Source organism: Morus notabilis, unplaced genomic scaffold, assembly GCF_000414095.1.
Source record: "Morus notabilis unplaced genomic scaffold, ASM41409v2 Scaffold803, whole genome shotgun sequence".
NCBI classification, from domain to species: domain Eukaryota; kingdom Viridiplantae; phylum Streptophyta; class Magnoliopsida; order Rosales; family Moraceae; genus Morus; species Morus notabilis.
This window is the reverse complement of record NW_010359912.1, coordinates 12981-38135: the sequence shown is the minus strand read 5'-3', so window position 1 is coordinate 38135 and position 25155 is coordinate 12981. Positions and strand designations below refer to the sequence as shown.

General features: G+C 35.6%; 2 protein-coding genes across 2 annotated transcripts in view; one reads left to right on the top strand and one right to left on the bottom strand.

Moving 5' to 3' along the window:
* LOC21394316 (DNA polymerase alpha catalytic subunit) overlaps nt 1-13790 on the top strand; it is a 14210-nt gene extending 420 nt beyond the window's left edge. The window contains exons 2-32 of the mRNA XM_024163829.1: nt 16-1076; nt 1679-1849; nt 1957-2040; nt 2175-2249; nt 2500-2564; nt 2719-2809; nt 2921-3109; nt 3544-3707; nt 3834-3948; nt 4330-4509; nt 4597-4710; nt 4882-5001; nt 5098-5421; nt 5502-5594; nt 8846-8964; nt 9099-9171; nt 9292-9348; nt 9441-9533; nt 9986-10108; nt 10181-10278; nt 10389-10434; nt 11349-11462; nt 11577-11660; nt 11785-11898; nt 11994-12083; nt 12177-12253; nt 12598-12817; nt 12943-12996; nt 13102-13221; nt 13310-13384; nt 13483-13790. Of these exons, the coding sequence (XP_024019597.1) occupies nt 16-1076; nt 1679-1849; nt 1957-2040; nt 2175-2249; nt 2500-2564; nt 2719-2809; nt 2921-3109; nt 3544-3707; nt 3834-3948; nt 4330-4509; nt 4597-4710; nt 4882-5001; nt 5098-5421; nt 5502-5594; nt 8846-8964; nt 9099-9171; nt 9292-9348; nt 9441-9533; nt 9986-10108; nt 10181-10278; nt 10389-10434; nt 11349-11462; nt 11577-11660; nt 11785-11898; nt 11994-12083; nt 12177-12253; nt 12598-12817; nt 12943-12996; nt 13102-13221; nt 13310-13384; nt 13483-13629 (4550 nt within the window). The 3' untranslated portion in view covers nt 13630-13790. The remainder of the gene's footprint in view (nt 1-15; nt 1077-1678; nt 1850-1956; nt 2041-2174; nt 2250-2499; nt 2565-2718; nt 2810-2920; nt 3110-3543; nt 3708-3833; nt 3949-4329; nt 4510-4596; nt 4711-4881; nt 5002-5097; nt 5422-5501; nt 5595-8845; nt 8965-9098; nt 9172-9291; nt 9349-9440; nt 9534-9985; nt 10109-10180; nt 10279-10388; nt 10435-11348; nt 11463-11576; nt 11661-11784; nt 11899-11993; nt 12084-12176; nt 12254-12597; nt 12818-12942; nt 12997-13101; nt 13222-13309; nt 13385-13482) is intronic.
* A 567-nt stretch (nt 13791-14357) lies between these two features.
* Nucleotides 14358-20485, bottom strand: LOC21394315 (nicotinate phosphoribosyltransferase 1). Its single transcript, XM_010095316.2, has 15 exons — nt 20113-20485; nt 19532-19679; nt 18822-18941; nt 18533-18667; nt 18356-18417; nt 17911-17986; nt 17592-17693; nt 17212-17328; nt 17059-17117; nt 16558-16732; nt 15578-15712; nt 15388-15486; nt 15195-15306; nt 14771-14883; nt 14358-14665 (listed from the first exon to the last, which is right to left on the bottom strand). Exons 1-15 carry the CDS (start codon nt 20268-20270, stop codon nt 14588-14590), a joined length of 1689 nt encoding a protein of 562 aa, XP_010093618.1. The 5' UTR covers nt 20271-20485; the 3' UTR covers nt 14358-14587.
* Nucleotides 20486-25155: the final 4670 nt, after the last annotated feature.

Here is a 25155-nt window from a genome sequence, read left to right as displayed (position 1 = left end):
GCGCGGGCGCCTGAGACCCCCGAGAGCCCCCCCGCGGCGGCGCCCGCCGATCCGATGTCGGAGGGTTCCAGATCAAGATGGAGAGTCCGATTTACGACGTTGTTGGCGAGGACGAGTACGAATCCCTGGTAGCCAAGCGCCGGGAAGAAACCCGGGGCTTCATCATCGACGACAACGGTCTAGGGTACGGCGACGAGGGCGAGGAAGAGGACTGGTCCAGAGCCTCTTCCGATGAATCCGACGGCGAATCGGAGAGGCCGAAGAGGAAGAAGGTCGAGAAGAAGGAAGCTCGCGAGAAAAAGCCCTCCGCCGCCTCCGCTTCGCTTTCCGCTGCCGCCGCCATGATGGGAAAGCAGAGGCTCTCGTCGATGTTCACATCTTCGGTTTTCAAGAGGAATAGGGACGAGAAGGGCATAGGATTGTCTTGCGAGAGCATAGTGGATGACGTCATCGCTGAGTTCGCGCCGGACGAGGCGGATAGAGAGAGGCGGAGGAGGGCACGGGGCGGTCCGGCGCCCGGCGCAAGGGCTTTTCCTCAAATTTCGAGTATTAAGAGTGAGAAAGTTCCATTTGGTGGTCTTCAACTCCCTAGGGTTGTCACAGATGCTGATTCTGAGCAGAATAGGGCTGTTTCAAATGGTAATTCTGTACTGAATTATGGTCAAGATTTCGAAGAAATTAAGGAAAAAGGCAATCTGGATGATGAAATGCGTCAGGCTCTAGTACCCCAATCCCCTGATTCTACAGACAAGAGGGATTTGGTTGAGGAGAAACTGGTGAATGCCGTTGAGGCGAAAGCCGAACCGTTGGTGAAGAAGGAGGTTTTTACTTTGAATGCGAAGATTAGTAAAGAAGAAAAGGATCCGGCTTTTAGTGCTACTGCAGGGTGGAAGGCAGTCAGGAATGGAGGGACTGGGGATGCTGGAGGTGCTGCTGAGGCAGTCAATAATGGTTCAAACAGCGAAGAAATTTCAGATTTTGATTTGGATTCAGATGGGTCACTGCCTTTCTACATACTTGATGCTCATCAAGAGTTTTATGGTGCTAATATGGGGAACCTCTATCTATTTGGGAAGGTAACAAAAGTGATCTGATATAGTTTTTGGCATTTGTACACCATGTATACCTATTTTAAATATAATTGGTTGTTGGATTCGTAAAAGGACAGCTTTGGTTAGATATAGCAACTATTTTAGTCCCTTTTTTTATTGTCAGAATTCCTACGGTTGGCTTTCATAACTCCACATTGTTTTCTTACAGTTCTTCGTTATTATCTTTCATGTATACGTCTCATTTTTACAAATATCAATTTACAAAGAGAAAACATGAGGCTTCGGTCAATTTAACATTCGTTGTTGCCAAATTTTCATAATTGGTTAGTCCACTTTCATATTCTGAGACTGGACATGATACATGAAAACAAATTGAGGCCTTTCCCCAACTAATTGCTTGATATCACAGCGACTTGTTTGCCACTCCACTATTAGAGCCAAATTTTTCCTAGAAGAGGATATTTAAAAATTTATGGTGTCATGGTGCCATATAGTTTATTGTCTTTACTCCATTTAATAATTTTCAAAGGCATTATAGACTGCTTCATTGTTTCTTGTATTAGTTGTCTGAAATCCTGACGGAAAATATAATTTTGACCAAAAGGGCATCTTTTGCTGCAATATAGGTCAAAGCAGGAACTGCATATCATAGTTGCTGTGTGGTGGTCAAGAACATGCAGAGATGTGTCTATGCTATTCCAAACAGGTCTGTATTTCATGACAACGAAATAGTGAAGCTTGAAAAGGATGTTCAAGAGTCTCGAATTTCACTCGCCGACTTTCGTAAAAAGCTGCAAGTAAGTTAAGAAGCTAGTATAATAGTGGAGTGCCTATATTTTTCTTCTTTTTGGTTTTTATTTTTGTTTTTAAATGCTACTGATGATATCCTATTTCCCATTCTCAGGATGTCGCTGCAGGATTGAAGAACGATGTGGCAAAACAGCTGTTAGAACTAAACGTATCAACTTTTAGTATGGCTCCGGTTAAGGTTTGTGGATATTTTCATACGTGTTATTGTCAGTTGATTCCCTTCTGCACCTCTTTTTTGCTGATTTTGTTCTGTAGTTCTGGTTCCTCTTCTTCTACCACTTTGTTGCTCATTCTTCATGTCATTTATCCCAGAGGAAATATGCATTTGAGCAGTCTGACGTACCAGTAGGCGAGAATTATGTACTCAAGATTAACTATCCATTTAAGGTACATCAGTTGACTCGTTTATCAAAAAATTCAGTCATTGTTACATATTTAAAGGACGTCCTTAAATTATTAGATGTTAACTCTGCTATATATAGAATCTATCAATATTCTTTTTCCTGAAGATAAAAGCTTCAGAAATCATCTTTCTTAAAATTTCTTGCAGCTTTAAAGTGTATATAACTATTTGACTGTTGTCAAAATTCTATCGGAATCTATTTTTTACTACTTAATTCTGGTTCCACTTTTGCAGGATCCTCCCCTTCCATCAGATCTAAAGGGGGAAACTTTCTGTGCTCTTTTAGGAACTCATATCAGGTACTTGAAGATAAATCCAGTCCTCATTTCCATTGTTTCATGTGTAACTCCAAATTTCTTTCTTTCTCCATGTGTTGAATTTATTCACTATAGCGGATTGCTCAATAAAGTCTTTGTGCAAAAAGAAGAGAGCCTGACATATTGTAATATGCAGCGCTTTGGAAAATTTTCTCGTTAAACGAAAGATAAAGGGACCATCTTGGCTATCAATTGCAAAATTTTCTAGCTGCCCAGCTCAACAGAGGGTGAGTTTTTAAAGTTCGGGAATCTCTTTTCATTGAAGTAATGCCTGTGGGAGTCTTATTTTTGTCACATTTTCAATTTCACCTTTAACAGTTTGGTTATTCTTTACACAGGTCAGCTGGTGCAAATTTGAGGTTATTGTAGATTTTCCCAAAGACATAGGAGTTTCGACTTCATCAAAGATATCTGTGGATATTCCTCCAGTCGTTGTTGCAGCCATAAATTTGAAAACCATTATCAATGAGAAGCAAACCGTGAATGAAATTGTCTCTGCATCCGTCATCTGCTGCCACAAAGCCAAGGTTTGTTAACATTTGTCACTCAGCTGAATTCAATTTGATCCTTGTCATGGTATACCAACTTCTGTAGTTTACATGCAAAGTCCCCTGTTTTCTACTTTTTCTTCTCTAAAGTAGTCAGAGCAGGGAGTAGTATTACTACATTAAACAGTACAACCTGCAAATGTTGGGATACCGTTTTATGCATGATAAGTCGGTTGCTGGAGTTGAACATGAGCATGTATTTGTGGTTTGGAATTATATTTGAATCTCTGAGAGCTTGTTTGGTAAAGGGGTTCAAATCCTGGTTCAAATGGTTCAAACCATATGGCTAGGACACATGAACCAAACAGTCACTGAATTTCTAAAGCTGTAACACCATATTTTTGGTAAAGTACGCAACATTCAGATTTAACTTTTTCTATGTTTCTTACTGTACATAATGTTTGGCCTTTCAGATTGATACTCCAATGTTGGCCTCAGAATGGAAGAAACCGGGTATGCTAAGTCATTTTACTGTTGTCCGTAAGCTTGATGGAGGAATATTTCCAATGGGATTCACTAAAGAGGCTACAGAACGAAACTCAAAGGCTGGATTCAATGTATTAAGCTTTGAAAGCAGGTATTATTTTAATCGTACATCATATTCAATCAAATTTTCTCTGGATCATCTATGAAGTCAAGATTTTGTACAGATAAAATTGTTCCTGTTATTGAAGTTTCCTCAACTTCTTTTTTTGGGTCGCAGTGAGAGGGCTTTGTTGAACCGTTTAATGATTGAACTACACAAGTTGGATAGTGACATTCTTGTTGGACATAATATATCGGGGTTTGATCTGGATGTTCTTCTTCACAGAGCTCAGGTGGGAAAACTTCGTACTGATTTATTTCGTTTAGTGTCTATCCTCATGTATACTTTTGAAGTAGTGAGATACGGAATGAAGAAAAACAGTTGGAAGTTTTTTCGGTTTGATAACGGTTATACAATCTTCTTGGTGCGTTAAACTGCCCAGAGCACATTCTTTAACCAGTTCCCTTAAATGCCTAGACAAAGAATGGAGAGAAACTGTTGGAAGTTTGATAACGGTTACTCAATCTTGTTGTTTATTTATTTATTTATTTTTTATTTTTGGGGGGGATGGATTTAGCATCTAGTAATATCCTAAAATCTGATCTATCATTATCTTATGTTTTCCAAGAACCATTTCCTGTTTCTAAAAGGCTCGAATGCTTTAATTTTGCAGGTTTGCAGAGTACCAAGCAGTATGTGGTCCAAAATTGGCCGCCTCAAACGTTCTGTGATGCCGAAGCTTTCGAAAGGAAACACCATTTATGGGTCTGGAGCAAGTCCAGGGATCATGTCTTGCATTGCCGGTCGGCTGTTGTGTGATACATACTTGTGTTCCCGTGACCTACTAAAAGAGGTATGCTGTTTATTTAAGAGATAATGGAATGCAGAAGTGCCGGCCAGGTTTACTTTTAGTTTTTCATATGCAACTTTATTCTTCTAGGTTAGCTATTCTTTGACGCAACTTGCCAAGACCCAGCTGAACAAAGACAGAAAGGAGATAACTCCACAAGATGTACCAAGAATGTTCCAAACGTTGGAATCACTTATGGAACTTGTACGTTCTACTGCTTGCTTTAATTATTCTAGTTAATTATTGTTTCTAGTTTCTAGTAAGATGAATTTTTAGAGTTTAATCAAATGAGATCAATTTCACTGTATGCTTTGAAAGGTTATTTTACTGCTTTATGCTGGCGCATAATTCTAATAGCATATCTAATGCATTTAGATTGAGTATGGTGAGACGGATGCCTGGTTGTCCATGGAACTCATGTTCCATTTGAGTGTTCTGCCCCTCACACGTCAGCTGACTAATATAAGTGGTAATTTGTGGGGAAAAACTCTACAAGTAAGTATAAGATGGTTTCTCCATTATTTCTTACCCAAGTCTGATAATGCTCATGACCTTAAAAAGTATAATATGCATCTACCCTATGCCTTTCAGGGTGCTAGGGCCCAAAGAGTAGAATATCTTTTATTGCATGCTTTCCATGCGAAGAAGTATATGGTCCCAGACAAGATTTCGTCCCATGTGAAGGAAACAAAATTGACGAAACGGAGAATGAACAACGGTGCTCAGGACAGAAATGTTGATGAGCTGGATATAAATGAAGCGAATTTGGATAATGATGCTCCACATAATGATCATGGTAAAGGGAAGAAGGGACCTGCCTATGCAGGTGGATTAGTCCTGGAGCCAAAAAGAGGTTTATATGACAAATACATATTACTTCTGGACTTCAATAGTCTTTACCCTTCTATTATTCAGGTCAGTATAATCAGTCTATTACCAAAGCTGCTGCTCTCGCTCTGCTATTATTTTTTGAGCGTAGTGTATTGATTTTATAGGAATACAATATATGCTTCACAACGGTGGAAAGATCTCTGGAAGGAGTAGTTTCCCATTTACCATCCAGTAGGACACCGGGAGTTCTACCCGAGGTATAATTCATTTTGGATAAGATTGTCTTGCTTATTTGTTACTTTCTTGATAATTGGATCTTTATATCTGTCTTTCTTTGAGAATTGTGGATTAGGCTGTAACACCCCCTAATATGACTCTAAATTATCCAATTAGTCATATTAAGTAGTGTTACTTCTTAACCTTCCCTTAAATTTAACCTAACATGTTATACGTATTAAGTATAAAAATACGGACAAATTTGAACTTTTTAAACTTCCTAACAAGTAAAGATAATCAAAATATATATAATATACTCCAACAGGCTGGCCAAACATAGACAATATAATACATTATCAAAAATAAGCTCAGCCTTATACTATGTATACCACGAGCTCACACAATCCCTAAGTACAACGAGGGCCTCCAAAATACAGGTCAGTTAGTCCATATACACCTGTCTCAGTTCTCAAGATTGCGCCAGCCAACCATCTAGTCCATAACTAATGCTGAGATGCACCCTCATCTGCATCACCATAAAAATAAGTGAGCTAAAGCCCAATAAGTATAATAATGCATGATATAGCAACAATGAAAATATGCATGAGCTCATGACTTGTTAACATCATACACCTTAACTTTTCATTCATTCTTTTATCATATGCGTGCAATTACTTAGACGGGGTGGTATCCCAGATACCTCATTGGACCTTGTGGCCACAACATACTTAACATCGAATGCCGTCGTGTGGGGCAAAACACATTTTTTCACATTTAAAACCAATTCTTCCTCGTGATCAATGAGGAAGCTTCCCACACCGCAAGTCTCTATTGAGACAACGGTCCTTCGACCTAGTGATCACAAATTATATGATAAAATGGCGTCACGTTGGGCTAATCATAATAAACACAAATCCTTCCCCGTGATCATCGAAGAAGCTTCCCATGCCGCAAGAGGTCCGGCAGTCTCCTTGGAGACACAAAACCTGTCAAAACTCTCTCTTCACTTTTAATATTCATTCTTTTCATTTTATGTTCAATGGTACATATCTTTACATCATGTCATGCATGCATGGTTATGCTAACATCAAAAACACATGTCTCGTATACTCACATATCACAACTTTGAATCACATAGCATATGCACGACTTTTATGGTGACACAGGTGATATTCTACTTACCTCGAGCCTTAGAACTGATATTGAGGCTCTCTTGTATCCTCCCAGGGAATCTGGTGTTCCACTCGTCTAAAACATTGAGTATTTTAACTAACATTATCACCCGACTAACAATTATGTATTAAGGAGCTCATTTTCCTAATTTTTACTAATTTTTTTTAAATATTTAAATAATTAAAATAATATTTTAAATAATTATTTTAAGTGACAATCATAAAAAAATAGGGGTTTACAGGACTCAGACGCAAGAAATGTCACCAAAAAGGGACTCCGGGACCCTGAAAACCCTTGACTAGGCCATTTGGCCTTGTCAGGCCGTGGCCTGGCCAAGCAGCCCCAAGGGCGTACCGGCTGGGCGCCCCTGGCCTGCCTGTGCGCGTACGGGCATGCTCGTGTGGCCTGCAGCGCTCGCTCACTGGGCCCAGGTGTGTGCCTGGTGTAGCTTGGTGCACAGGCAGCACCAATATATGGCCTAACTCCCTCATTTTTTATCCAAATTAAGTCAAATTTTTTTCTAAAAATTTTGGCAGAGTTTCCCCTTCATTTTAACACTCCCTAAAGCATAAAACATCTGTTTTGAACCTTAAACAAATTTAAATTCAACAAAATTCACAAAACATCTTGAAACCACAAATTCTTCCAATACCAAACTGGACCAGCTTCAGGTTTTAGGTTATAACTCCCAAATCAAATTGAATTTGCAAGAACTGTGTTAGTGGCATTTAGTTAACATATAAATGAGCCTACCCTGAGAAATTCAGATCAAAACAAGCTTACTAGCCTAGGTAACCATGTACAAACCTGAACCGGTTTTGAAACAGTCCTGTTTCTGGACAGCTTCTACAAACGAACCTCAAACCACCACTTTCCTATGAAATTTGATTATACCCTTTTATGGAGATCCTCCTGACATATAAGAGACCATGTGGTTCAAATATTATAGTCGAATTCAAAGGAAAACCCTCTGAACAGAACGGAACAGTACTGAATACCTAAACAGTGGCTTACCTTAGCCCAGATTGAGTTTTCTTGCAATTAAGCACCCAAAACTTACAAAACCACCAAAGATTTCTCTTATCCTCACTTGAGCCTTAATGGAAATGGAGTTTTCAGAGGTTGGAGAGTCGGACTTAGAGTTTTTAGGGCTGATAGCTTAAGCTACTTGCTTAATAAACTTTTTAAACAAACTAGCAACCACCTTAAGTACTTCACCATGAAGTACTCTCACCTAAGCTGCCTTGTGTCAAATTTCCAGCAGCTAACTTCTTTCTTTAAATGTAAAACACTTATACAAAGCCCAAGTACACCTTAAGTCATAACCTATCATTTTTCTTACCAAATCAAGCGTATGTGTTCATACCGATTTCTGGTATGTTATAGATGTCATCTACAAATCTTAAACCATTCATAATCAAAACTTTACACCAATATTTCCAAAACCTTCCATACATTATAAAACATGCTCTAATGAACTTCTAAAGCAACAATAACTGCCAAAAACCCTAATCTAGGCTCGAAAGCCCAAACGCTGAAAATTGTGTCAAACTAGGGTTTCTAAAGTAGTCTCATCCTATAATTTATGTGGAACTCACGTCAACCCTTCGTAATCAATCTTATCCACTTATATACTCATTATAAAATGTACCTTACTATATTATGGTCTATTCACCCAACAAAACGCATACTAAACCTTCCCGTTACATCTAAAGTCGACCGTTTTTACTCAGTTTTTTGTACTTTTAAAATATTTGAGCTCCATTACCTATCAAGTTTGATATGAAATCATCCTTAAACTTCTTTTTCTTCATTCCCACTTACCGGATTCACCTTTAAGTAAACCTGTAACTTATGAATACAATATACACATTTAACACTAAATGCACATTATCAACCTGCACCTTGATGATAGATCAAACATATAACTCATATGCATATAAATGTAAAATCATGCAATGCATTGGCCAACTAGTATGTGAGAAATTTGGGCATCACATAGGCGTTAAGAATGTCGGACTTTTGTTATAAAATTATATGTAATGTGCGTTTTTGTTTTCACTACCTTTTCTATTATTGGAAAATGGTTCCCTGAAGAATTTCTCATATTATTTTGTAGCTGCTGAAGAATCTGGTTGAAAGAAGGAGAATGGTCAAGTCATGGATGAAGACGGCATCAGGAATCAAGGTCCAACAATTTGACATTCAACAGCAAGCACTGAAGCTCACTGCGAACAGGTTGGTATTCTCCAGTCCTTTTGCTCAGTTGTTTATTTATTTGCGTTTAATTTGCTGTTCTCACTTTGATTATGTTTTTTGTGATCCCCAAAATATTTACTTTGGTTTGTATGACTTTATGTCTTTGTGCTCAGTATGTATGGATGCCTGGGGTTTTCTAACTCAAGATTTTATGCGAAGCCACTGGCAGAGCTTATTACCCTTCAGGTATAAAATATGTTTCAACTTATAAGAAACATAATTGAATGTGTTGGTCTCCTGTACAAAGAGATGTAGCTTTAGAATGCTTCTATCAATTATTCAGCAAGTTACACTATTGTTGTGCAGGGAAGGGAGATTCTTCAGAGCACTGTTGATCTTGTTCGAAACAATTTGAATTTAGAGGTTATTTCTCGTATATCAGGAATTTAAAGTTCAATCGCCTCGTGATATTTTCTATATTGTTCAATATTAGAAGGTGCAACACGTATGTGCAGGTAATATATGGTGATACAGATTCAATTATGATTCATAGTGGACTAGACGATATAACAAAAGCAAAAGCCATCGCTGGAAAAGTCATCCAAGAGGTGAGGCCATTATCTGGAATATTTGGAGAAATCTCATCGTGTTGTATGGCTCATTTTTATGCTAGGCACTTTTTGGTTTCTGTGGATTTTGGTTTCTTTTTTCTTTTTAAATAAAAGGAATATATTTTTGTGTTTATTTTTTAACGGAGTTTCTGGAGTTAGTATGTTGAAAGAGTTCAAAAATGGTAGATTAATACTTTTGCTTTTGTGCACAGGATAACGCTTTGCTTCTGAAATAAGTTATAGTATTTTTTTTTATTTTTTTATTTTTTGTAAATTTAAAGCAATTAATTTTCTTTTAATCTGCATTTTTTTCTCTTACCAGAATGATAGATGCTTTAATTCCATCTTGGCAGCATGTGCATCATATATTTTTGTTTCGTCTTCTTTTCTAGTGATATTATGCTCATGTTTAATGCAAAGTGTGATTTCTCTTTTATGTTCATTTCTAGGTTAACAAGAAGTATAGGTGCTTAGAAATTGATCTTGATGGTTTGTACAAGAGAATGCTGCTTCTCAAGAAGAAAAAGTATGCAGCTGTAAAAGTACTATTCAAGGACGGGAAACCGTATGAGGTATTCACCCTCTTGTTGGGTTATATCGCTACTAGGAGACAGGCAAAGCAATAAATTGTTTCGTTGGTGCAGACTATTGAACGTAAGGGCCTTGATATGGTTCGCCGAGACTGGAGCTTACTCTCAAAGGAACTTGGAGATTTTTGTCTCAGTCAGATTTTGTCTGGAGGGTAGGAAATGCAATATTAAACTCTTTTCTCCGTTCCTTTTCCAGAATTTTAGTTTGATTTTCCACTAACGTCATTTTTCTCTTGTTATATTACTGCTCTTCTGCCCACAGGTCTTGTGAGGATGTCGTTGAAGCAATTCACAACTCTTTGATGAAAGTGAGTTCATTTTTCTTATTTAGCATTTTAAAACTATCTTAATTTGGCGGATAAAGAGGTGGAGATCAAACTCCTTGAGAGACTGGAACTAGGCACACATGGCATTGCAAACTAGAGTTTCTTATTAAGCTAAAACCTTTGCAGTGGTTGTGCTGCCAAGTGAAACAAGTATAATTATAGATCCACTTAAGTCAGAAAACTTGAGAAAAACTCAGAACCTGGTTGGATTAACAGAGAACTTGACAGGGGATTTTTTTATGAATCATTCTTATTTCTTATTTTCTGCCTTTTGCATGCTGAACTTTCATGGGTTTGGTTATGGTCCAAGCAAGCAGGACTTTGAACTTTGGCCGGCTTCCTGTATACTTCAAATGTTCCGGCCACTTCAATGGGATTATGTTAGGCCCCCTATTACGAGGGTCTACACTAGGAGGGGCAGTAGGGGAATTAGGCAGGAAAAGGGGGAGGAAAGTGGAATTGTTGAAAGAAGGGCTGAGGTGTCCAGTTAGTTAGGATTCTGTTAGTAGTGGAGTATTTAGGCAGACAGAGAGGAGGTGAGAGGCTGTCTGGAATTTGAGTAACTTCTGTCTCAGACCATAGGAGGCTGGGAATCTCGAATCTCTCCCATTGTTATCTTTTTCATTGTATTTCCTTGTTTCCTTTGTTTTAGCTTGTAATCCATTGTGGGAAGGAAATTGCCCTCTTTGGTTGTTTGGCTGGTTGTTAATAAAGAACTCGTCGATTTAATTGAATATCGTTGTATCTTCCTAGGGAAGACATTGGAATCTGGACAGGAACGTAACAGATTACCTTTAATTTTGTAACTGCAGAATAGGCCTATTGGACCAACTGACCAGTGTGTTGATAGCTTTAAGGCAATGTAGATGATAACAATCATTGTGCACGTTCAACAGGTTCAGGAGGATATGAGGAAGGGAGAAGTCGCCCTTGAGAAATATGTCATCACAAAGACATTGACTAAACCACCTGAGGCCTACCCGGATGCTAAAAACCAACCACATGTTCTGGTGAGTTAAATAAATGATTGTCAAAAGTCGCCAATAAATGATGATCTGGTATTCTATTTGAACTTTTATGCATATTTTCTCAAGCACTGATGTTTTCTCTGGAAAAATTTCTAGGTGGCACTAAGATTAAAGCAAAGTGGATACTCTAGTGGTTGTTCTGTTGGCGATACAATCCCATATATTATTTGCTGTGAGCAGGTTTGTGGTCCTTTGTTTTGATTTTGTTGATTGAGCAAGCTAGACTCGGAGCTTTTGGTGCTCTTAAATGGGAGATATGATGTTCTCACAAATATGGTTTCCCTCTCATCTCTTTTCTCATCAGGGGAATAGTTCCATTGGTTCGACTGGAATCGCTCAACGAGCTAGACATCCTGATGAACTGAAAAAAGAAGATGGGAAATGGATGATTGATATTGATTACTACTTGTCGCAGCAGGTTTTGCTTTATTTCTCTCTGATCTCATTGTCATAAAAGCTAGGATTAGCATGCTGTACCCTTTGCTTTGTTTGACGGCTTAATTATCAATGCAGATCCATCCTGTGGTGTCACGTCTGTGTGCTTCTATCCAGGGTACAAGCCCAGAACGCATGGCTGATTGTTTAGGGCTGGACTCATCTAAGGTAAAGATCTTTTTCCTTATGCCATTGCATTCAACTACAGAATTTTTGGCCGCAGTTCTGTATTCTAACAAACTAAGCATTTGATTCTTTCAGTTCAAAAGTAGTTCAAGTGACACCGTGAGCAGTGATCCTTCCAGTTCACTCTCGTTCGCCATTGAAGATGAGGAGAGGTAACTTTATCTTATGTAATAGGAGTACATCAATTTCCAGCTCGCTGTGGCAACCTCCTTAATGCCCATATTCTCTCTAGAGGGCATGCTTGTTGCTTTTTCATATGCTGAAAATATTTGAATAGCATGCATAATCTCCCCCACTATGGTTTATTTGCGTTGTTTTTGAAACTTTTCACCATCTTACATGAACTCGGAGTTGCTTGCAGTTTCTTGTTCAATATAGTTTTCTTTCATAGGTCTTTAAATCTATGCTTTTTTTCATTCCATAGTATAATTGATGGTTATCTCCTTGAAAGCAAACTGAAAGTTAATAATTAATGGATGTATGTCATATATTGCAGATATCAAGGTTGCGAGCCGTTGATATTGTCATGTCCCAGCTGCTTTGGGACTTTTGACTGTCCCGCTATCTTTACTTACATTTGCAAGTCTGTCAAGGAAAAACTGAAGCAGCCACAAGAAGAGCAATCTGTATACAACTTTTGGAATAGATTGCACTGCCCTAAATGCCCCGAGGAAGGTGATGCTGGCAAGCTATCTCCTGCAATGATGGCCAACCAGGTACTTATTTAAGTTGTTCCATTTAGGAAAGTATGTTGACATCAAATTTTGTTTGATGTATACAGAAGCTTACCCTATTGGCTTTAGTTGCCCTATTTTGTAAACTTGGTCCGTCTATCTTTCAGGTCAAAAGGCAAGCGGAGAGGTTTGTTTCAATGTACTACAAGGGCTTATTGACGGTAGTTAATTAATCTCTTCGTTTTATCTGGAAATATTGAACTCTAGAGTTGTTAATTTTACGGTTAGTAACATTAGATCTCTATATCTGGTAATCTTGCTTTCAGTGTGACGACGAAACTTGCAAATACACAACGCGTAGCCTCAACCTTCGGCTTGTTGGCGATTCTGAGAGAGGCACAGTTTGTCCAAACTACCCTAGCTGTAATGGGCGTCTCATAAGAAAGGTTTACTTAACAAGCTTGTTTCTGAGAATATCATTGCTCATATGCTTATTGTGAAACTAACTTGAGCTATGAAATGTACTTTCTGCAGTACACAGAGGCAGATCTGTACAAGCAGCTCTCGTATTTCTGCCATGTATTGGATACTGTACGTTGCATAGAAAAGGTGAAGTTTATTTTCCCTCTTTAGTTGTTTATCAAAACCTGATCCAGATTTATGCAAGCATTAAAAATTTTATGATCTTGTGGTGCAATTTGACATAGATGGAGCCTAGCACAAGATTGCCACTGGAGAAAGAGCTGGGAAGAATAAGGGCAGTGGTCAATTTGGCCGCATCAACAGTTCAAAGGATTCGGGAGCGTTGTGCCTATGGGTGGGTCCAGCTGCAAAATCTCACTGTGGCAATTTGATTGTTAAATGCTGCACATCTAAAGAAACTTAGCGAATCAAATTAAATTTTTGAGTATTTCTTTACTCTACTTGTAATCTGTAAATAATTATAAATGCCGAAAATTTCATTATTCGGCGCTCGTCTTTGTAATGGGAGTTTAATCGAATGTAAAAATGTACAAATTCGTCCCAAATTACAGATGTCAAGTTTTTTTTTTTTTTTTTTTTTTTTTTTTTTTTTTTTTATATATATAATTACAAATGTCAAGTTATTAACATAAGTTATTCAACTATGTCTTGTTTTTAAGCTTCCTTTTGTATAAAGATATGTCATTTAGTTGTTGGGTGTGAGTTCTTAATGTATTAATCCTAGGTTCAACTCCCACAAAATGATAAAAAAAATGTCGTTTTGCTATTAGAATTACGGGAAACAAGACGTTAAAAGGCGGATTTGGAAAATTGTTCAGTTTTGAAATAAAAAAAAATAATAAAAATAAAGATGAATTTTGATCTCAAAATAAATTTCATATGTACTAAAATAATTGATAAATTCAATCAAATATCTGATAATAAATCTATTTATAAACGTCATCGTTACCAAGTAAATGTGGTCATTTTTTCACTCAATAAATCCTTTGTTTTCCAGGTAGTTAAAATGCTGGCCATTCCCAAAATTGGAAAATGGCGCTGATAATATGTGCTTGCATTTGAGATGCTAATTTTTTTTTTTCCTGAATTTGAGAAAAAATGAATTTCATTCTTTGCATTATTTATTTATTCACTTCCCATACAAGTGTACATAAGATCAGCAAAAACGACATAAGAAAGATGACAGAGCAGTAACTATATTATTAACGAAAAAACAATCAATTATTCTTAGCTACGTTGGACATGTATATATTCTCCCTATCAGACGAGCGAATCAACTTTCCTTTTTACCATTGCTAGAACTGCAAATTTACACTTCAAGCCACCCTTTCACTGCAATTCTCCTACCGGAGCTTCATTGAGCCATAGGAAATGAATGAAGTCGTACAATTTAGCACTTACACTCACCTACATAGTGTTGAAGTAGACACGGTAAATATTGTTAATATAAATGTAAATTAATGGAAAATACAAAAATTGGAATAGATAAGGCCGAGGTGTGTGTCGTATTACCTTGTATGGCGTTGGATTGAGTCTCCTCATGTGGTCAGGCCGCATTTGTTCGAGCTGATTGATGCAACGCTGCCTGATTTCCTTAAGAGATGGCAAGTCTTCTCTTTTGTGATCTTCATCAACAAACAACAATATTGAGTTCAGACATGAGCAATGCTCGGGGGCGCCAGTGCTGCCCAACACTGGATGGCGCAAATAGAGCCCGCTTTCTATTAGTTGTAGGGCTTAGCACCACTAGTGCCCCAACGTATTTTTATTCAGACACTGTTTTAGATATGTAAATTCACACAAGACTAGTTTTTCAGAAACAGCTTTTGTTTAAACAAATCAACTCCACCAAATAGAGGCAAAATTCAATTTGATTCAAAACTTAACGCTGATACCAAACTAAAAAGTACACAAATACATGCAAATGAAGTCGCACCTGAACAATTCCCAGGCCAATAACATTTGAGAAGCTCCTCAACACGTTGAGGCACCACATATGCTCTTTTGGATTCATTAAAAGGGTGACGACACAAGATTCTTTCTCCTACCTGCAAGGCGCTTAATAAAATAAAGAGCTCCCTGATTCCATCATTCTAGTTAATATACCGAGAAATTATTGGCTACCATACCTTTGGAGGTGGCTCATTTTCTCCTGTCATTATGTCTACCAAAGGATAACCTTCTTTCCCGTACAATCTGTAGCTCCGTTTTTTACAAGGAATAGACACCTAGAACCACATGCAAAAGGAAAGGGGTGGGGAAAACTCATTACAAAAGCAAAAGAAGACGATACTGGAAATGCTTTGAGTCTGATCAAACCTTTGAAACATCTTCCGAGAGCTTGATGCGAGGTTGTTCATTTATTTCCACAAGCTTGAAAACACAACCTAAGGCAGCTTGAGAATAGCATGTGACCACATTAGTTCCAATTCCAAACGCATCAACCTCATGCCCCTACACAAGAAAGAAATTGTTCCATTAATACACCAATAGTACGTTTCATTCATCCTTCTAACACTAGCTGGGGGGAACACCTGCATTAAAAAAATCGACTTGACGCTTAATATGCCAGGGTAGTATCAAACAACGTAACATAACCAGGATGACATAACTCATTTCCCAACTCACAGCACAATAATCATCAGTAATTTCAGACGTTCATCCGCGTTTCAAAACAAGTAATTTGCCATTTGTTAATAGTAAAATAAAATTGAGTTTCTGCATCTACTGATCAGAAAGCAAGCAGCAAATATATCTAGTAAAAACCACATGATAGTTTACACTTCTCATAGAGTCGAATAAAAAGAAAATCTTAATTTCTCGTTTGAGAGTTCAACGGAAGCAGTAGAATAACTAAAATCTAGGAAATTAGCAGAGAACATGAGATTATTTTGCAATTGTTTGACAGCTCATGAGTTCAATTATACTAATGATTACTTTGCAGGTGAATTTTATAGCATGTTAGCGCTAAAAACAAGAATTGTGGCCGAACATATAAGAATGACACCCTTGGGACACAGAACAAAAGTAATCAGATATGACACTACTTAGCATGCCAACTACATAAAAAAGAACTGGTTGAAACACTAGCAAAAATAAAATAAAAAAAGTTAAAAAAAAAATCCAACACTGCTCCATGGAATACTTTACTCTTCTTTTTTCCTTTCACCTGAAGAGGCCAGTATCAAAATGATGCTATATACTGTTAAACACTTTATTAAGTTTTTCTTTTAGGTCCAGAGTCTCAAAGCCAATAAGGAAATATTTCATATAAAGTCACCTCAGTTTCATGCCATTACCTGTTTATTTAAAGCATCCAAGGTTTCCTCATTAAGGTCATTACTAGCAGTAATACCCATTTTTCCAAACTCAGATACTCCAAATTCTTTCTCAATGGCACGGAAAAATTTCCGAGTCTCACAAGACAGATATGCTAGATCACCGGAATCTAATCTGATGCCTACTGCTTTGTAGCTGGACAAAAATCATCCAACTTATTATAATAATACATCATCATTTGAACATCAAATCAATCATCCCCGATGTTAGAGATATCAACGGAAGACAACAAATCACAAATGATACGACATTATTTCTTATTGGAAGTAAACGAGATATATATATTCTTCACAATCCTCCTTCAATTTGTGCATGCTCCACAGCCTACTACGGCTGAACTAAGAAAAGAAATTATAATGACAATTTATAAATGAAAGAAAACTTTCAGTACTGTATTTCCATTAGGAAAAGAATTTTTATCAAATAAATGCTCTGGTACCAATAAAAGCCTTCAGACATACCCCAGATCATTGAGTGCTAAAGCAACGGCACAAAAGTTTGGAATGCCACTCCTCATAACCTAGTAAAGTGAATGCAAGGCAACAGTTGAAGAGACACAATTAACTGATCGATATCAAAGCAAAAGCAGAACAAAGTATAACGCATTTACTTACATCATAAGTGTCTACAAGAGCTAGAAAGTTATTAGGGAATGCCAATGCATATGACATAAAAGCTGCTAGCTCGCTTTGATTGGTCTCACCAAAAGTTCCATTTAGCGAATTTGACCACTGCAAAGAAAACGTAGCTTGTATCATCGCTAATAAACATATAGTAGAACCTATTGTAAAGAGAAACAAATTCATTCAAGACTTTACATATACGAGCATTAACATGGCATGGTAGATATAATCTTATGAATTACAAAGCCTTAGATCACAAATCATGGACAAGGATTCTCTCCATCCACACAGAAAATGGAGAGAGCTGAATAATCCTTATGTATTCAAAGAATCAAAATATGAGAAATTTACAAATTTGACAATCTAAATACCTGAATTTTGCTTAACCAAGTCTGAACCAGGCTAACAAAATCCTCACAAGTAGTTGAACCATCACTGCTATGAAGTGATTTACCAACGATCTCATCAGGGCTCTGCAAGTGACTAAAATAATCAGACAGAATAGATTCAGGCACAAAGGCCAGTTAGTTAAAAGTGGAGGACGCTACATTCCCAGTTATGAATTCAATATATAGCGACATTAATGCATAACAGTAAGCAAACTCATTTCCTTGGCAATTTATACATATATGATACATCTTTTACAAATATAATAAAAGAAAACTGTAAGTCCTTGCAAGAGCTACATACCATAAATGAGCTAACAAAAGCATGAGAATGTGTTCCACGAAGTGGTATCCCAAATAACTTCCCAGCTGCTACATTACTGTAAAAACACAACATAAAAGTGGAGAAAGGTTATACCAGGCATTTGCATAAAGTGGTGACAAAAGCCAATGAAGTAATAGAGCATCAATGAATTTAAATCTCAGCTCAACCAATGTATCGTTTCTCCACCATCCCTATAGATCCAGTCAGGAATAAAGTATGACAATAAAGATGATTAATTATTTACACAAGTAACTTAAATGCATAATGCAAGTTCAACTTTGCATGGAGAAGCAATATTACATTCCACATATACATAAAACATAAATGGAAGGAATAAAAGGCAAACACAATGCTTAGGAAGTCCACCTACACAATTAGTAAAGGGAAAAAAAAAAAGACACAAAAATTTTAATTTCAAAACTACCTTGTTGCATCAAATCCTCCAAGATAGCAGTACTTCGATGCCCCTATTCCACCATCAGGCCCCTAAAACATCAAATGAAGAACATATTATATGAGGATAAACCCAAATTAGCACTTCAAACCACAATGCAAAAACAGGCCATGTGAGCTTATGAAATCCGAAACTCATGCAGATTACCTGTGCTCGTCGAAGCCCAAACTCAAGTAAAAGTTTTGATTTCCCAGCAACAAACCGGTGTCTTGCAGCATTTGTAGCAACTAATGATGCATAATTAATTAGGTTCAAAAATGGAGTTTCCAACAATTGAACCACCTGAAATAGAAAGAAGAAATAAAATATATGTCATCCTTTAAATATAAATCAGAACGAAATTAGGCACTTTAAAATTATGCTGACTGCAACAACGATCTGTAGGAGTTTTGCACAACAAGTTTAAAGGGGGAGAGGGGAGTCTATTGGTACTTACAGCAACTGGTCCTTCCACTCTCACCAGTGGTACCTTTGGAAAAACAGCTGATCCCTCTGAGATAGCATACACTTCAACATCAGTACAGTCGATACCTCTAAGATAATTGTAGAAGCCATCCTATATCAATAAAAATTCTATTAGAAAACCAAACACTGCATCCAAAAGATTGAAGTACACCCCCAAAGGGATAACTTGCATAAAAAGAAGGAAAAAGGAGAAAAAAAAAAGACACTAGAGGATTAATAATATTAAAAGTTGGCATAGGGAACAAGACCATTTGGCATTGCTTTTGGTAAAAGCTGTGACGTTTGACTTAGCGCTTGGCATCATATTTTTCATAGTACTAAATGGGAAAACTCATTTAATTTTTTTTTAATAAGCAACGAAAATGTTAGAGTGAAGTTTATAAAATCTTATTAAAAAGTAAGCTTCAAAGCCTTTTCAACAAGCAGCTTCCATGGGGAAATGCCTACAATGAAGAGGTCTACCGTATCTTCAATCATTGTTGGCATATTCATAACATCCTAAATTAAGGCCCTGTTTGGTAAATGTATTTAAATCCATGATTTTGATTGTGTAGCCTGCTAATGAATCAGAATTACTGACCTGAACACGTGAACTAGAAGGGCCCTAAGTTCGCTTTACTTGAATGTTGTTTCATGAACTAAAATCAGGATGTTATAAGGACCAGTAAATAAATTGATTACCTCACATGAAGAAGGTAAAGATTGACGGACAAAGGAAATCTCCTCTTCTGTTAACCTAAAATTAGCGATGAATTTTATGCACTCCTCTAAACCAGCAAAGACTGTATATTCACCACCAAAGGGATTCTTCCGAAAATACAAATCAAATCTGTAGAAAAACATAAATACAGAGAACAAACATGAGATGCTAGTAACAAATTTTTTTTTTTTTTTTACTCAAAAGAAATTCAACATAATGTACGCATGTATTAAAAGACATGATCTTGATACCCTTTACGAATCAAAGATTATTCCTTTATAACCGCAAATTAGCAGAGTCTCGGCAAAAAGAGACCGAAATTCCAATAACAAAAAGAAAAAAAATGGTTTTTTTTTTTTTCATCTTTTCAAATAACAAAAGATATGACATACGTATAAAAAGCACTCCCAAAATCACCACAATCAAATCCTATATCAAAAGAAAAGACAGAAATTTGATTTTGGTTGGCGAGAAAGACGAACAATCAAAACATTTCTCCATTTTCTCGGGAACCAAACAGTCAAGAGGGGAGAGAGAGAGAGAGAGATAAAGAATGACTGACACGGCACGTTCGTTATGCTTGCCGGCTTTCCAATAAGCGTAAGCCATGGTGAACTGGTAGAGATCCGTGAGCAGAGGCGTCACCATGGGGTTGGTCGGACCTTCCACAACCGGACGCGGAAGCTCGCCATTGGGGCCGTTCGCTCTCGCTTCCTCCATTGTCGCTTCGAATTCCTTAGGGCTTTTTTTCTCTCTCCTTCGTCTTCGTTCGTCTTCCTCTTCAACTTCGCTTTTTTCTCATCTTTGTCCTCCACATATCAATATATATATATTTGTGTGTGTCTACAGACATCTGGGAGTCTGAGAGTAAGCGTGCGGCTCACGAGGAAAGGAATAAGAATTATGGAAAATAATAATAATAATAATAATAAAAGAGAGGAAATAAAAGGAAATAAATAGGAAAAGAGAGATGAAAATTGAAATGGAACGTTTGTTAGGGGTGGCGACGATAGAGACAGAGGAAGAGAGAGAGAGAGAGAGAGAGAGAGAGAGAGAGAGGTGATGTGGCTGAGAGAGAGAGAGACATTGTTTTTTTTTCCTCTTTTCCAAGAAATGAGAGGGAGGCCCGTTAGAAGTTAAAACCGATGAAAGGGTTTTTTTTTTTTTTTTTTTCTTGCTGAAAGATGAAAAAGGCTTTTAGGTTTTTCTTTTTTTGGGGGGAGGGTGGCTTTTAGTTATTTTATTTTTTCCTTAAAAATTTTTAATTAATTAACAGTGAAGGTGGACCAGTCATAAGTAGGTTCTTACATCGTTGAGAAAATTTCTATACTCTTCTTGTTCGTATGGTTTTTTTTTTTTTTAGTATTTTTTACTCTTAATTAATATATTTTAATTAAATACTACATTAATTAAAAAGGTATTAATAAAAAATAAAAGTAGAAATGTAGACTTATCGGCAAGTGCAGTAATTTTCTATTTATATATGTTATTTTAGCGTTCAAAGTCACCTTCGACCAAATTAAGGAGTCCAATCGAAGACAAACGAAAAAGAAAAAAAAAAGTAAGATTTAATACAAAAGAAAAAGAAAAACACTTTAAGAAGAAGAAGAAGATGAAGGAGAAGAAAAAGTTTAAAAGACTAACCAAAAGTCTAAGCAAAAAATTTTAAAAAATGACTAAATCCAGAAAGATGGAATGACATTGGAATAAGTAGAATTGAAAAAGACCAAAGAAAAGAAAGTAGAATTGAAAAGGGAAAAATCACTGTGGTACTTTTGTTTTTGGGGAAAAAAATTATTTTGATGCCACTCATACCCTAATAATAAAATGACATCTTTATGTTTTTAAAATAGATTTATATTTTAATGCTATTTGAATATACCTTTTTTTCTTTTTTTATTTAATAATTGGTCTAGAGTGACAAAAATACCAAAGGTATTACTTGTTAATATTTGGACATAATGATAATATATAGTTATATTTTTAATATTTTTTTCCTGTTTTGAGCCATTTAAATAAAGACTAAAAATGATAAAAAGATATTTTATTTTTAAACAGTAGAATATCAGGGTGATATTTTTAAAAATATATATCAAGATATTGTTTTAATATTCTAAAAACACCTGGTACCATACTGATTTTGTCAAAAAAGAAAAACAAAAAGGATATCAAAATGATTTTTTCCGTATAAAAAATGGAGTAGCGATTTTGTTTAAAAAAAAAAAACAATAAGGATATCAAATGATTTTTTCCGTATTAAAAATGGAGTAACTTTACTGACCAAAGAATTTCCGCCATAAAAAGGAGTAGCTTTTTAATACTCTAAAAATACAGGGTACTATATTGATTTTGTTGGAAAAAAAAAAAAGGATATCAAAATGATTTTTTTCATATTAGAAATGGTGTAGCTTTATTGATAAAAAATTTTCTACTGATTTAAAAAAAAAAACAAAAAAACAAAAAGGATATCAACATGATTTCTTTTTTGTATTAAAAATGATAATTTTGACAAATACTCCTTAAAAATGCATGAGTCAAGATTTTTACTCTTTTTATAATCTTTTTAGTCAAATAATTATACTAATAAAAGAGTATTTATCAAGATTAAAGGGTAAAGATTCAGATTCATGCACTCTTAAGAGTAACTTATCCATTTTTTCTATTTAGCTTTATAGATCAAAAAATTTCCGCCAAAAAAAGGGAGTAGCATTTTATCAATAATTTAGGAAGGCTTGAATATGTGTGATTAAATTGTATTGAACTCTTTTTTAATATAGAAAATTCCTTTTATTCAACTAATCATGGTCCAAACTCCAAGCTGACTCTTAAGTAGATCGGGAGGGTCGTTAATATTTGTCATTTGAGACGATAAGAAGTTCGGATTTGATTTCACAATAGTCACATTGAAATATTATAAAACCTATCTCATGTGAGATAATAAAAGAAAACAAAATTAATGCCGCATATTATAACCCAACACACCCATCTTATCAATGCCACATATCACAAGTTATTTTTTGAATCATTTAAATCTTTTAAGAGCTAGTTTATTTCATGTACTCAAATTTAAATTATTAATTTTATTACAATATATTTTTCATGAAAAATTTAAATTTTAAAATTAATATCATAATTTAAATATACTTCTAAATAAACTCTAAGTTAAGGGGAAAATGATGGAGAAATCTGGCTTAACTTGATAATGTTCACATTGAAATATAGCAAAGCTATGGTAATACAGACAGTCATGAGTCGCCCAATTTTCTACTATAATAATATTAAAAAAAATAGCACCTTGTTACGTCCTATATGTTGGTAATAGTGTCCTAGAAGCATGAGATGTAATAAGATATTTATTATTTAATTAATAAAAGAGTTTATTCATCATTTTATGTGCATATATTTATTAATATTTTATAAATATCAAATGAAAATTCCGTGATTGTTTATGTAACCTTAAACATAGTATATAAGTGTTATATACGAGAGGATAGTGTTTAAAGACAATAATCAAAAACATTGTTCATGATGAATTTAATTAAAGTTCAGACTCTTTAATTAAAACATTATTAATACATGTCATTCCCATTTAGAATGGAACGGTGTTATCCGCACTGTTAATATGACGAGATATTATATGAGTGTATTTCGCATAATAAGATTATGTGGAACAGGGACAAAGACACAATATGAATTTCTAATAATTTCCGTTAAGCATAGAAATTTTAATTGAGTCTACCGATGGTCATATATAGGGTGATCTTAATCCTGAGTTCTTAACAAACTCATATTTATGGATTTATGTCTTTTGATTTACTCGGTACGGATTCCGAGACCCTGAATTCTATTCCTTGTATTTTGGAGACATAATGAAATAGGTAGCTGGGAATGTTATTATACGAGATGGAATCCATTCCTTCTTGAGAAAGAAGTAGATAAATAATTCTCTTGAGTGTTGATTCGGTACTTGGATTAGTAAGAGCGCTCTAGTTCATGAATGTGTTTTATGAATCACTATCCATTAGAGAATCAATGGTACTCAAGGATGCATATATAATTAGAGAGCTTAACGGATTCTACCTGACTCTAATTATGAATTATTTATGCAGGATTGATCTATATGTAATGACTATATCAAATGGACACTTCGCAGTTTAGAAGTAATTAATGTTTATAAGTTCGAGAATTCAATTCCAAGTTTATAGTGGAGTAACTATTAGAATTAATAGAATTAATTAAAGTGTTTAAATTAATTATTAATTTTATTGGAGCTCGGGATTATAGGTCCATATGTCCCCGCGTCGTCCTTGTAATTCTACCAGACACAAAGGGCAAAAATGAGAATTTTTGAATTACGGAATTCTAAATAAGTTGTTCAATTTAGAATTCAAATTAATTTAAGTTTGACTTAAATTGGAATTTGAATTTGAGTCAAAATTGGATTACAGGATAAAGGATGATTTTTTCTCTTCCTTCCCTATCAGAATTGGTGCCACACACAGGGTTAGAAAAGCCTAGGGTGGCCGGCCACATTGGAGATAACGGGAAGGGATTTTTTGTTCCAAAATTCAAATTGGAGATAGGGATTTGATCCTGTTTTGAAGTTTGACTTCTACTCTTTAAATATGAGAATGATAGAAAATTGTGGACACAATTTTTTGAAGCATAATTCAGCCCTAATTGGATTAGTGTGGCCGAATTTCTCAATAGCAAAAGAGAGAGAAAATATTTTTCTTCAAAAATTCCATATCGTGCATGCGTTGGTGTTTGTGAAAATTCGAGTGTTTAAGAAACTTATTTTGTCTCACGTGTGCCCACACACACGTCTACGTGGAATCAAGGAATTGACGTGAAAGACTTTGGTATTCTAAACACAAACTTGGAGTAATGACTGTTCGTGGTCAAAGAATTCAAGTTATCATCCGAGTCGGCTTCCAGGTATTTTTCCGGATTGAGTTCTTGATGTAAATTAATGCGATTAATTTATTTGTGCATAAATTAATATAATCTATAGAGTATCTTAAAAGGTTTATGAAATTTTTGTTATACACGATCCGTCTCTCCGCCACGCTTCCGCAGCCGAATTCGATTCGGGAACCAGCACTATACTCCTAATGAGACCATATATTCTTTTTTGTTTTGTGTTCTTTTCCTTAATTTTGGCCATAAAATTTTGTGGTTGGTTTTAGTTTCTTTTTCCATTTTTTTCCCGGTTTTTTGAAATTATGACTCATGAGTTATATGTGGTTGAATGCTTAGACTAAGCAAATTCACACCACTCTTAAATTTGAGGTCCATAGTTTGAATTTCTCGAAAGAAAAAACATTTATATATATAGATCCAAATAGTACCTCTTTGTCATTCAAACAAAAAAAAATAGTCACTTTGTTTTATTTTAAAAAAAAGATATTCTCCCGTAAATCTTAAAAATGTAAATTACTGAAAAAATATTATTTTTAACTGTCAAATCTGTATTAAAAATTGTCTTATCCTACATATTTTTTCAATTGATGTAATTTGACCTTCTTAAAAAAAATTACTATTAAATTTTTAAACAAAAAACATGTTTGATAACTACTTTTTTACATGTTTTCATAAATAAAAA